The sequence below is a fragment of the Emys orbicularis genome, chromosome 1 (assembly GCF_028017835.1).
Source record: "Emys orbicularis isolate rEmyOrb1 chromosome 1, rEmyOrb1.hap1, whole genome shotgun sequence".
Classification (NCBI taxonomy): domain Eukaryota; kingdom Metazoa; phylum Chordata; order Testudines; family Emydidae; genus Emys; species Emys orbicularis.
This window is the reverse complement of record NC_088683.1, coordinates 336109096-336123169: the sequence shown is the minus strand read 5'-3', so window position 1 is coordinate 336123169 and position 14074 is coordinate 336109096. Positions and strand designations below refer to the sequence as shown.

At 38.8% G+C, this 14074-nt stretch overlaps 1 protein-coding gene across 1 annotated transcript in view; it reads left to right on the top strand.

Annotated features, from left to right (window-relative positions):
* Positions 1-14074, top strand: part of DYNC2H1 (dynein cytoplasmic 2 heavy chain 1) — a 370096-nt gene that overhangs the window by 226529 nt on the left and 129493 nt on the right. Inside the window, exons 77-80 of the mRNA XM_065405465.1 lie at positions 1790-1915; positions 2653-2763; positions 8245-8400; positions 12769-12844. Of these exons, the coding sequence (XP_065261537.1) occupies positions 1790-1915; positions 2653-2763; positions 8245-8400; positions 12769-12844 (469 nt within the window). The remainder of the gene's footprint in view (positions 1-1789; positions 1916-2652; positions 2764-8244; positions 8401-12768; positions 12845-14074) is intronic.

Below are 14074 nucleotides of genomic sequence, written 5' to 3'. Positions count from 1 at the left end.
GGCAGTTTAATCTTGCCTCTCAGCAGTCTTTGAATTTGTGCCTTTTTCTCAACTGAACACTAGTGTGATCTATCCCTCCTCTCATACTCTAAAGATTCAAGTCTCTCTGGGATCCCATCTTGTTATTAATATATACAAGAACAGCTTTCTCGCTCTTCATCTTCTGACACATCTGATATTAGCTCTGTGTGATTGGATCCAAGAATGTCCCTCCCCTCTTGGCCATCCCATATAATGTTTTGGAATGATATCTGGACAAAGAGTGACATTCTTATGGTAAATCTTCTGGACGTTGTCCTATTAAAAAAGATTAGAAGAGAAGCACTAAGTCTCCAAAATCATCTTCCCCAAACATTCCACACAGTAGACAGAATCTCTGATTTTTTTTTAATTTATCTCATAAATCATCTCTGTAAACTGACAGAGTAATTTTGAATCAATGGTGAAAGATAGGGAACAGGCCACTGAGGGTTTAGCATCTACTTCCACCTTACCTGATAACTTGGTCACCTTTTCCTTATCTCCTCCTGATTATTCAAAAGCATTCCAAGATAAGGTATCATATGTTTGGCTTATACACTGGACATCCCTGCATCACCAGTCCAAGAGAAGGCCCACAAACTCTTTGATTTATTTGAACTCAGGGATAAAAAGCATGACAACTCTTCCATCAATAGATGTCTACTGGAATTATCCACAGAGTCATGGTTCTCCTTACCTCTGTTTCATCAGTGACAGAGAAGCCAAGACACTTTAGTAGCTCCCTCAGAAGCACTTTGGCATCTTCTTAACCTGTCTTGCACCAAGTTCCTTGTTATTTGACAGTCTCTGTTAGATGGTAGGGGAACTTGGTTGAACATTCGTTAAGAGTCGTATAATAGGCATCTGGCACAGTTTCACTGAGATGGGGAAAGGGAAATCTTGTCTTCATACATCATTCCTCAGAAAGTTCAGTTTAAGATTTGATTTTCCATTTGGAAGTCCTAATTTATTTAGCAGCTGAACAGACAGCACTCTTAAGAAAATGAAGAAGACAAGGTCCTGTGCTAGGTCATTTGTATCTCCCCACTCTTCTCATAGAAAGAAAACATGCTTGTTTCTCCTATCCCTTACCAGTTTTACACTGATGTAACTCCATTATCTTCAATATAGTTATTCCTAATCTACATCCATGTGAGTAGAAGAGAATCAAGTCCATCTTTTTTGCTACCAAAGGTGGTATCAGTAATCTCAGTACCAGCAGTGTCACACTATCAGAGTTCAGTGTCTAACAAAGCAATTTGTATGTCAACCTGAAAGGGAAACAACGCTGCCATCACCCAGCAGCATCACCTCTTTCAGTACCAAGCACTGATTTTGATAATTTGGCTAGTGAGCTCCAATCCAATCTTTTTCAAAGACCCATCTCCATTTTCATCCTTATGTGGCAACAGACTCCTTTTTAATCCCATCATAATTACATTAGACCAATGGTTCCTGTAGATCATAAAGGATATGCCATCTAGATCAAATCCCTTTCATCTTGTCTAGAATGCTCAATTCTGTGTATTGATGCATGTACACTCCCTAACACTCAGATGTTTGCAATGTTTGGGAGATTTATGCAGTTTGTTCTATTCCTACAATGGGGATCTTCAAAGGAAAAAAATTCAGAGAATTCTAGTTAATGATGAATAACCTTTCTATTTTGCATTTATAATCTAATTTTAAGTAGAGTGTTTTGTTTTCACGGTTGAACAAAATATTAAGGCATAATAAATTCCCAATACAAATGTGTTTCTTTTTGCAGGTTGCAATGGGCCAAGGCCAAGCTGACTTAGCCATTCAAACTCTAAAAGAATGTGCACGCAATGGAGGATGGCTTTGTTTGAAGAACTTGCATCTTGTTGTATCTTGGCTTCCTATTTTGGAAAAGGTGAGGATAACTGCATCAGAGTCATCTGCGTCATTTCAGAAACCTCTGGCAACTTCCATGCTAAGTATGCAAAGTTGATGACTGAAAAACGAGGGTCTGGAACAGAAATTTGCAGGTTTCCTAGTCACCAGTGTGATTACATGTTTGAAATCAAAGAGAAACACACCTCGTTTGATGTGTTTTTGACTTTAATTTTCATTGAGTATAGAAAAAGAACTATTTCCTCAGAGCCCTATTCTGTCACCCTTATGATGAATTAGTACTTAATTATTTGAGTAGTCCCATTGTGACTCATACATGCTTGAGAATTTGTACTGCTTAAAGCAACAACGTCAGCTCAGAATCCAGTTTTTTTTAATTAGTTTTAAGTACTATACCTGCCTCTGAGTCTTCCTGCTGTTTTTTGTTGCTTTGCAATCATATTTTCCTATATTTATAAAAATATACTCTTCTGTGTTGTGTGAAAGACTCACACAGAGAGGAGAAAACTGACTATAAAGGTGTAATAGTGAAATAGCTATATACTAAGTGCTGTGAAATCTATGAAGTAAATCAACCTGAAAAAATGATTTTCTCCAATCTGTCAGTTATTGTAATCCCAGATGTTGCTTGCAACAATAGTAGGTGTTTTCAGACAGAAGTATGAATTTAAGTTGATAGTATCCCTTTAAACTTTTACTGTGCTGCAAAATCAAATATTCATAATATTAATACAATACATCTCCTTTTTAAAATAGGAATTGAATACTCTTCAGCCCCAACCTAATTTTCGTCTGTGGCTTACTGCTGAAGTTCATCCAAAATTTACTCCGATTTTGCTTCAGTCAAGTCTGAAAATAACGTATGAAGTAAGATTTCTAAGAAACGTTTTTATTGTATAGCTACAGACAAGTATTAATGCACTCATGAGAGATGAAATAACAGGCATATGTCTTATAGAAGAAAGTTCAGCAAATTGTAACTGTGACGTTGCACTCTATATGATTTTATGAAAATATGCTAATGAGTGTGAATATAATGTAACTGGAATATGCTTCATGCAAAAGGTCTCTTGTAAAGTATCATTACAAAGCTTATAATCTACTGAGTGTGATCATCCTATTTGTATGTATGTATCATTCTTGTATCTGAAACTAGAAATATGAAATATAACTCTGAGGGCCTATTGTAGTTACGCAAAGTGTGGGCCATTAATGGTGGTTTGGAATCTTGATGGCTCCCATCAACCAGGACAATTGATTGTGGATGGCTCTGTTTGCTTGCAGGCCTTTCTGTGAGTCAGGCTGGGAGGAATGAAGCCTTGAAGTCTTAGTGACATGTGATCATATCACCTGAACTGGAATCCATCTTTAACCTGGTGCTTTTCCATTTAGAAGGAGGGGTGGGAACCCAGAGAGGGACAAAGGATTCCCGCCTTGTGCAAAAGATATATAAGGGGGTGGAACAGAACAAAGGGGGTAGCAGTCATGAGAAATCCCCTAGCTACCCCCTGTGCTGGAACAAGGGCTGTACCAGGGGAAAGAATTGTGTCCCAACTAGGATGGCGTCCAGTCTGTGATAGAAGCTTATTGAAATATCTCTGAGGGTGAGATTTTATCTGTATTCAGTTTTCTTACTGTATAAGGCTCAGACTTGCATGTTTTATTTTATTTTGCTTGGTAATTCACTTTGTTCTGTCTGTTATTACTTGGAACCACTTAAATCCTACTTTTTGTATTTAATAAAATCACTTTTTACTTATTAATTAACCCAGAATATGTATTAATACCTGGGTGGGCAAACAGCTGTGCATAGCTCTCTATCAGTGTTATGGAGGGCGAACAATTTATGAGTTTATCCTGTATAAGCTTTATACAGGGTAAAACCGATTTATTTGGGGTTTGGACCCCATTGGGAGCTGGGCATCTGAGTGTTGGAGACAGGAACACTTCTTAAGCTGTTTTCAGTTAAGCCTGCAGCTTTTACGGGACATGGTTCAGACCTGGGTCTGTGTTTGCAGCAGGCAAGTGTGTCTGGCTCAAACAAGGCAAGGTTCTGGAGTCCCAAGCTGGCAGGGAAAACGGGTTAGAAGTAGTCTCAGCACATCATTTGGCAGTCCCAAAGGGGTTTCTGTGATCCAACCCGTCACAGTAACTAATACAGAATATGGGGTTTTTTTTAGATGTTGTCTTTTTTTTAAAATGAATGAAACACAAATTGCTATTCATTTACCTTAGGATATTTTTAGTGATCATTTGTATGATCATGTATGAGAACTTGCTGATCCATGAAATAAAATATTTTTTTATAAGACTTCCAGAATTTTTTTTTCCAAATTGGGTTTAGAAAAATTAACTTTATTAAAAGATAGCATAGTGAATCTGTGGTTACAATATTGAATATATGTTTAAAACATATCTGATTTAAGCAAGCAAAAATGTGGAAATTCAGACTTACGGCTCTTACATAATCCTTATTTGCATCCTATTATGCCTGGGTAATGTCATTGCCTCAGAACAGTGCATGATCATATGGAAGTTTCTATAGTGTCTAAGCACAAACAGAAGTGTTAACAGAATTAACGATTTATTTCTGAATTTCTTGTTTGCTTTTATATTTTATGGCAAGAATGATAACTTCTTAATGTTCCTGCCTCATAAGCTGCTCTTGATACTCTGTATCATGCTCTACATCATTTTGTATAATATGTTTTTTTCTGAGTCTGCAGTCTAGTGGTTTAGTTCCCATTTAGTGATCTTTCAGAGTATCCAGGGATGATAATCATTCTGTGACTCAGTCTGTGACAGTGCAGACACTGGTTTCTTCTGAATTGGTTCTGTTAGGTAGGATGATGTTTTTTCTCACTCTCTAGGTGTCTCCTCTTCTTAGACTATCAAAAATTACTTAAACATTTATATCCAAAATCTGTGAGAATTGGTGGGATTTATGCCTGTTGCAATATCTTAAGTTCTTGCCTCAAGAAAATGTTGTAATGGAAAAAGACAACAATGGCAGCCATACTTAAAGTTAAGAGCCTCTGCCTAAGGGTGCATAATTCACCTAAAACTCATCAGGTGGAAAATATAAGTTCCGCTCCAACTGCCAGTGCCACAGCTCCCTGTTAACACTTTTTCAGTTCATTCTTTTCTAATCTCAGTCAGTCAAGGTAGGCTCCACAGGAGTCGCCTGCCATTTGCTTTGCTGCTTCAGCTCTTTTTAGATGCAGTTTGACTTTGGGTAGTTTCACAATATCATTTATTGCTCTCTAGCTTTCAGTCATGCTAAGTAATCAGTTTTCAATTGGTGCTGAACCTTTCGTCTCAGGCTTAACTGGTAGCTTCTTTCAAAGCCTTGGTTGTTTTCTTTGAGCTGGAGTAAATCTGCAGTTCAATGCAGCTCCTTCCTGCTCTTTTCTACCAGTTGAAACACAGAGCAATTCCTTCATTTTAGAAGTTTATCTGCCTGTGACAGCTTAGGGCGGTTGCTTGCCCTTGATGTATCTGTCTGTCTTTCCGGCCTGAGAGCACTTGCTTTGTCAGACAAATTGTACATTAAGTTCTTGAATCTGTTTTCTTTTGTGTTTCTCCGATCTTGTTTTTCAAGGGTTCATTTCAAATGAAAATTCCTTTCACCAGTACCTCACTACACAACATTTAAGTTGTTTCCTGTGATACTTTCAGGATGGCAAACTCTTAGGTCCCGCCACAAGACTAATAAAGTTTCCAATTCTACTCCTGGCTGGAGTTGTTAAGGCATGCTATCTGGCTTAAGGGCTTGGGAGGGATCTAGAGACTAGATGCTTTATTTTTCTGTGTTGAGGTCAAGATTTGCAGGAACTCTTGAGCCCAGAAACTTGAAGACACAGAAATCTGACATGCAGAAGAGTCATTCCTGCATATCTGACCTGAGGTATGAGCTACAGACAATCAGTTATCTGTGTCTTAACCTTATTACATCAGTGTGAGGTGGGAGTGATACTCTACGCTTCTGCACCTCTGCCTGGATTCATTGATGACAGTCAAAGGAGACTCAGATTTAGCTATGCAATGTAGAATAGGCAATCTAATGCATCAGCATCTCTGCCTGGATGCACCAGTGAGGAAAAGTGCCTCAGCATCCCTACCTCAGCACATTGGCACTAATACCTTAGCAATTGGCAGATAAGGCACCCTGGAGCATCTTTGGTAATAAGGTGCATTGCATATTGATGAGGTGCCTCATCATGCCAGTGCTTTAAACTTGCTGCATGAGTGCCAAGAAGGTGAGGTGTCACTTCACGCTGGTGTATAGTTGCCAGAAGGTGAGGTATCTAATCACACAAGCTTCAGAGGTGAGGTCTCAACCATCAGACCTGTAGATAAGGTCCACCAGAATTTCAGCTCCTTGGCATTGGCATCTTAGACATATCCCAAGTTTTGACACTTTGGCATGGTTTATATGGTTGTCAAAGCCCCTTCATCATCATCTGGCATGGAGCTGCTTTAAAGGTATTGGTATCCCCTCTGTCCTAAGATGCCAAGCAGGCTGGGGTGATATTTGAGCATTAGTTACCCTCCATGATTTGATGGTACTCACTGAAAGGAAATTGCTTGACTGCATCTGTCACAGAAGGGCTCCCTTGATGCTTTGATTTGGAAAGACAGTTCTGAGCACTGGCATCTATTTCGGTTTTTGCCATGAGACTTTATTGTCCAATTCAGTTCATGGCTGCAAGCTATCCTAGATTAGTAACAGAGATTCCAGTATACTGAGCTATCTTCCAAGGCACCTGTGGGATTGCCATATCTTCAGAGCACGCTTCACTGATGTCTTTGGTGATCTAGGGCTACCTACTAGAACATAGCAGTTTGCTGTCCTTGGTGCTTCTTACATTGTTTAGCTCTTCTTCTCTGACAGCAGATGATTCTTTGCCACAGAAAGGTAATTCAAGGGGTGGACAGAGCAGATGCTCTTCTCAGGAACACCTGAACCAACAGTGCTCAGGAGTTAGACCCCAGGAGCTCCATGTTACAAGGTCTGATGGCTCTGTGTTCTGCATTCCAAAATATTGGCAGTTCCATACTGAGTGGAGTTCTTACTTTAGGCACTCAGGGTAGGGACACCTTACCAATGTCGCGTGCCTTAATAACATGCTAGCCACAAAGTCTCTGAGATTCTAGCCCCTTTTCTGATGTTCTAGCTCCTTGGTGTTGTTAGATCCACCACCTCTAAAATCACTGAGGCTCCACAATGATATAACTGCACTGATTCTTTCCCTTCTCTCTTCTTGTAACCCCAACATCTTGTTCTTACTAAGGACACTAGTTGTTCACTTGGCTTGTTTTCATTGGTGATTATTATATGGTTATCAAAGCCCCTTAATCATCATCTGGTCAAGATGTACATATTTATTTTAAGGCAAATCATCAACTTATTAAAAAAATCAGTCAGAAAATATTTTGCTACTGTTACAAGTAACCTTAAGGTTGCTGTAAGTAGGCGAAATTAGCCAAAAACATTCTCTTTTTCAAAGGAGAGGGAAAAAAATCTTTACAAATAAGAAAACATGATTTAAATCATAACTCCCCTTTGATATCACCTCTCCACTCGATAATTGCCCTGTTCTGTTCATTCCGTCTGAAGCATCAGGCACTGACCGCTATCAGAAGACCGGATACTGGGCTAGATGGACCATTGGTCTGAGCCAATATAGCCATTCTTGTGTTCTTATACCTACAAAAAACACTTGATAATGGCTTGGCAACTGTTATGTAATGTTACCTTCTTATTACAGTAATCATAATTTTCTCACTGTTCCCTTGTGCTCTCCACATCTTATGTTTGCGTGTTCTCTTGACTTGTACTTTTGAGCAGAGACTGTCTCTTCTTATCATATGTATGTACTATGACTATATGCATAGCACAGGGGTCCTGATCCTTGATCAAGACCACTAGGCTTTATTGAAATATAAATAATAAGTAGTAATAGTGATTGTAAAACAATAAACTATTTGACTTGTATTTGAACAAATTTGTATTCAGTCTGTTTTTAAATGAACACATTTCAAGCTGATGGTCTTCCCTTAATCTTTCTTATACTGCATTTCAGTCCCTCTAATTTGTTTATTGTTCTGTTCAGAATTCGCTTCAGTGAGTCAACATTATCTCCAGTCTAAGATGATTCTATTATTAGGCCACCTACTATAATTCTTTAATCATCCTTTTCTCTTATTTTCCAAATCGAATTAAGTTAATTTTGAAGATTTAGGAATTAATTAGTGTTAGACATTTAGACATATATGCTGTTGTTGATGTTGTTGTTTAACTATATATATATAACACACGTATATATGTTGTTTTTGTCTACCTAGGCCCCTCCAGGCCTAAAAAAGAATTTGATGAGAACCTATGAATCTTGGACTCCAGAGCAGATTAGTAAAAAGGGCAATTTGTCTCGAGCCCATGCACTCTTTAGTTTGGCATGGTTTCATGCTGCATGCCAAGAAAGAAGAAATTATATCCCTCAGGTAAGTACTCTAACTTCTTGCCAATATTTTGTTTGTTTACTAAAATATTTTCTTTCATTTCATAATGAAATAATTTCATATTTACCAGCTTTTAAGTTTGCTATTTAAAATAAAATATGCACTTTTTTGTATGTTTGGGCATGCAGAAGTGATAAATATTGCTACTGATGTGGAACTTTTTGGTGGCTACTAATTTGGAGATCTTAATGATTGGATATGGCCTCAGTGCAGAACTGGGGCTTAATAGCACAGACACCTACAGCTTTTCAGAGTCCCATTGGTTCCAGTGGCACTCTTCATGGGCTTAGAGGTCTGAGTTAGCTGATTCTGATACAGGTTTGGGGCCCTGTGACAAAGTGTATGTATGTGCTCCCTCCTTGTTTGATTCAAGAAAGCATTAAAAGCCTCTTCACTAAACAGAAAGGTAGAAACTAGCCCTTAAAGATCACCAAGTTGCCAAACCTGGAGGGAGGAACTGGGACCTGTAGAATGTTAGGAGGTAGAATTGACAGCTATGTCTCCTAAGTGGTGGAAGCTATAAAAAAGGAAAAGATACTTTCAAGGGAGGGAGGGTGATGTCTGGTCTCCTCCTAAACCTAGATTCTGGGTGGGAGAGGAAAAACGGGGGAATTATTTACCTGGCTTGAACTGAAAAGAATTATACTCAAGCCTAGAGACTATAACCATAGTAAGAACTTGTTTGTTTGTTTTCTAACTGGATCCTTGGTTGAAGGGAGCAGCCCTGCATGGTTTGTGGGTACCTAGACTAGAGAAAAGGAAGCTTCCCTGCATTTGGTTTGTTTTTATTTGGACCCGAGGCTAAATGAACCTGTCCCGTGATTGTTTTATTATGACTGGAAGTTTGGTGTTGAATGCGTTATTCAAACATTAGAACACTTGAGGATATTGTATAACAACATTGATCAGATGTATACAGAACAGAGACATGGCCAGCCACAAGCAAATAAATCAGCATACTCTCCACTATGGAAATGAAGATATTGAGATGGTCAACTGGTTGGCCACTCCATGAAATAAAATTAGGTTAAGGGCTAATGCAGGTTGCTCCAATTGAAGGGAAGTTGAAGGAGGTGAAGGTACTTTGGTGTGGACATATCCAAGTGAGACCTGAGTGTTATATTGGTAGGATGGCCCTTGCAATGATCATAGGCAAAAGAGGACCAAGGGAGAGGCCAAAGATTTGGCACATGAACCGGATATCAGCAGACCTTAGATAGACCAATTTGCAGGACAACCGGGCATACAATCATGAGTTTGGGAAGTAGGCTATAAAAATTTCCGACCCAGAACAGGGAAAGTCGTAAGAAAAAAGAAAAAAAAATATGATTAACATAGAATATTGTTTCTTGTTAAAAACAGTATAATATAAATTAAGATCACTTAATCATTATGAAATCTCACTCTTGACTGAGCCTTTTCTGATTTTGGCCCCTAAAGCTAAAACCTACTGCCTGTTCCAGTCTGCCATGCTTCCACGCTTTCCTCCTTCAAGTCATTTCTCAAAATGTACTTTGTCCATAAAGGCTTCTAAAATTAGACTTCTATGCAGAGATGTGTTAATTTACCAAAAGACTTAAAATTTAAGCTCAAATTAGAACAGTCCACACAGAAATCATGGAAATAAAAAAAAATATGCTAAACTTCACCACTCAGATTTTAAGGCCAGAAGGACCAGTTATGTTCATCTAGTTTCACTTCCTGCTTGACACAAGCCATTTCCTCCATGATACCTGCATTTTGCCCAAAAATTTGTGGTTGACACTACAGCATATCTTTTCAAAAGAGGGCAGAGGTGGAGTTAAAGATTCAAAATGATGGAGAATTTACCATGTCCTTTAGTAACTTGTTCTGATGACTAGTTAATTACCTTCCTTGTTAAAAATTTGCATCTTTTTCCAGTTTGAATTTTTTTGAATTGAACTTCCAGCCATTGAATTTTGTTATGTCTTTTGCTTGATTAGATCCCTCTAGTAGCAGTTATCTTCTCCCTTTGTGGGTAATATACTGTATCCAAGTCACCTCTCAACCTCTGTGATAGAGCTCCTTTAGCCTTGTATTTTTTAAGCATGTTTTCCAGACACCAAATCATTTTTGTAGCACTTGTCTGAACCTTTTCTGCTTTTTCAGTGTATTTTTTTTTTAAGTGTGGACACTAAAACTGAACAAGTATTCCTATAGTGGTGCTACTAATAAACCATATAGGTAATATTACCTCCTTATTCTTGCTCAATATTCCTTTTATATATTGAAAGATTGTTTGCAATGGGAGCTTGTGTTCAGTTTATTTACAATGGCACATTGGACTCCATTAGTAGGAGCATTGCCAGCAGATCGAGGGAAGTGATTATTCCCCTCTATTCGGCACTGGTGAGGCCACATCTGGAGTATTGCCTCCAGTTTTGGGCCCCCCACTACAGAAAGGATGTGGACAAATTGGAGAGTCCAGCGGAGGGCAATGAAAATGATCAGGGGGCTGGGGCACATGAAGCTCAGCTGTTCTCAGTGGTGACAGATGACAGAACAAGGAGCAATGGTCTCAAGTTGCACTGGGGGAGGTCTAGGTTGGATATTAGGAAAAATCATTTCACTAGGAGGGTGGTGAAGCACTGGAATGGGTTACTTAGGGAGGTGGTAGAATCTCCATCCTTAGAGGTTTTTAAGGCCCGGCTTGACAAAGCCCTGGCTGGGATGATTTAGTTGGGATTGGTCCTGCTTTGAGCAGGGGGTTAGACTAGGTGACCTCCTAAGGTCTCTTCCAACCCTAATCTTCTATGATTCTAATGACCTCTAAGTCCTTTTCAGAGTTCTTGTTTCAGGACGGGGGATTGCATTCTGGAAACTATGGCTTAGAGTATTTGTGCCTATAAATAAATGAAGATACACCTATCTCATAGCAGGACCAAGTACTGATTTTGCCCCAGATCCCTAAGTGGCCCCACTTAAGGATTGAACTCACAACCCTGGGTTTAGCAGGCCAGTGCTCAAACCACTGAGCTATCCCTCCCCCCTAAATGTAGGGTATTGCATTTGCAGTATTTAAATGCATGTTATTTGATTGCCCCATCTTAGCAGGTAATCTTGGTCAGTGGTTCTCAAAGCCGGTCCGCTGCTTGTTCAGGGAAAGCCCCTGGCGGGCTGGGCCGGTTTGTTTACATGCTGCATCCACAGGTTCGGCCGATCACGGCTCCCACTGGCCGTGGTTCGCCGCTCCAGGCCAATGGGGGCTGCGGGAAGGGCAGTGGGACCGGCTTTGAGAATCACTGATCTAAGTCACTCTGTGTGAATGACCCATTCTCATCATTATTTGCCATCCCACCTATCTCTGTTTCATCTACAAATTTTATCAGCAATGATTTTATATTTTCTTCCAGATACTTTAATTTAGAAATTTTAATAGTCTTGAGGTGAGAATAGTTCCCTGCAGAACTCCCACCAGAAACACTGCTATTTGCTGGTGATCTCCATTAACAATTTATGTTTTGAGATTTACCAGTCAGCTAGTTTAATGTATTTAATATATGGTGCATATCCCCCTTTGTGCCTATATACCTCTTTGTCTTGTAAATATTTTGGGACAGGTACTTTTTGTCTTTATACCTGTTTGTAAATTATTTCGTGTATGTTAATACTATACAAAGAATAATACAATCACTAACAAATAAGGCTCCAGGTACTGTGCCAGCGATTAAGAATGTACATGTTGCAGGCATCACTTCTTGCTTGCTGATGGCTTGCTGCATTGTTTTTTCTTTTTTTTTTTTTTCTTAATATAGAGGTAACATAAGATGAGGAGTAAAATGGTTGGCATGTGTTGTAGGCAGTGGTTAAAAGAAGCAGACATACTTATCAAAGTCTGAAAGGAAACTGAAATTCAAAAAAGCCATTGAGAGTAAGAAAGTGAGTTGTCTAGTCATAGTTATCAATGAGTCATTGTTGCAACAAGCGCTGTTAGGGAAGGGAGAGAGTTGCATGCTCATGTGCATCATTTTCAAGAAGCCTTGCTGATTAGTCTAGGATTTTTAAAATATATTTATTTTTATAGAAAAACTGTCAGTTGCTACAGAAGTTGGCATACACCTGATGGCATCTAGCCTGTATGCCTATGTAAAATTAAACACATTGATGGAGATGTTTGTCATATTGTCTCTCTGCTGCCTGTTTGTGTATCTCTGAGCAGCAGCCTAGAAAAGATGGCTTCAAACCAGTGATGTAGATTTCCCCCCCCCGGGTTTTAGGTATTATATATGTTCTATAAGCAGCTATTTTTGTTTACTTTTTTTCATGTTCATTTAATTCTCATTGATTCATAACTCATATTAACTTTTTGTTTGTTTGTTTTAATGATAGGGTTGGACCAAGTTTTATGAATTTTCTTTATCTGATCTCCGTGCAGGGTATGATGTTATTAATGGACTCTTTGATGGTAAGTTACTCCTTAAGGATTGCTGATTCCTTTCTTTGCCTAGTCCAGTATTTCTGAGTGTCTTCCATTTCAAATCTTTATAAAATTAGCAGATCATAGAATGATATTTTTTAAAATAATTTGGCTATTTCAATTACCACAAATCATTTCAATTAGAGCTGATTGGGGGATGACAATTCTGTTTCGTGGCAACTGTTGAGGTTTTTAAATTTGTTTTTGTTCTGTTTCTGGATCAAAACCAAAATCTTTTGAACATTATCACAGAAGTAAGTGTGCGTGCTTGTATGTGGCCTGGTGGGTTCAGTCACTGGCCTGGGATGTGGGAGACCCAAAATCAGGCAACGCCGGGACTTGAATCTGTGTGTCTCACATACCAGGCCAGTGCCCTAACTACCAGACTATAGTGTGTGTGCATCTTTTTTTCACCCCTCTGCCTTGGTTGAATGATACACATCCACAAAACAGCATATTTCAGCAAAATTTCATTGTGTTGAAAATGTTCCAACCAGCTCTTATTTGGATCCTCTGTTTATCTCACTTAAATGAAAACCATAAGGATTTTTTTGGTAAGGCCTTTAAGTTCCAAATCCCAATAAAACTAGTGACCCAATATTCAAAAGGGTTCAATATCTCTAGCTCCTATTGATTTAAATGGGGTTTATATGTGGTTAGTACTTTTGGAATTCAATCTATGTACATGCAGACTTAACAGGTTGAATATATTACCAAGAGACTTTGGGCCCTGGATATTAACTATTGTGGTGAGGGCAGTTTTTCCTGCAGTAATTGGAGTGTGAGTGTGAACACTAATAACTTAAATATAATACCAAACCTTTTCATTTGAAGAATCTCAAAGTTCTTTTCCACCATAATTACTTCACCCATGCCGAAAAATCACATATTGGGTGAAATGTGGCATTGATTTAACCCTCCTCTGTAGTTTGGGACAAGAAGTGAGGGGGAAAGACATTTTATTTGAAACTGTAGGATATAAGTAAGTAGGCAGAATGTAATTTATTGAATACAATTTGGTCAGAACACCAATGTTAACATCCTTAATTTTAAACACAGTGCCGTATGATCTTTTATGATCACAGATAACCTGGACCTCTTTTTACATCACATCAGACAGCCAGAATCTCAGTAACAATGTCTTCCTTTGGCATGGTAGGGTATTATTCAATCACCCTGCATATTTTATGAGGCCTGATGAGATCACCGCACAAAGTG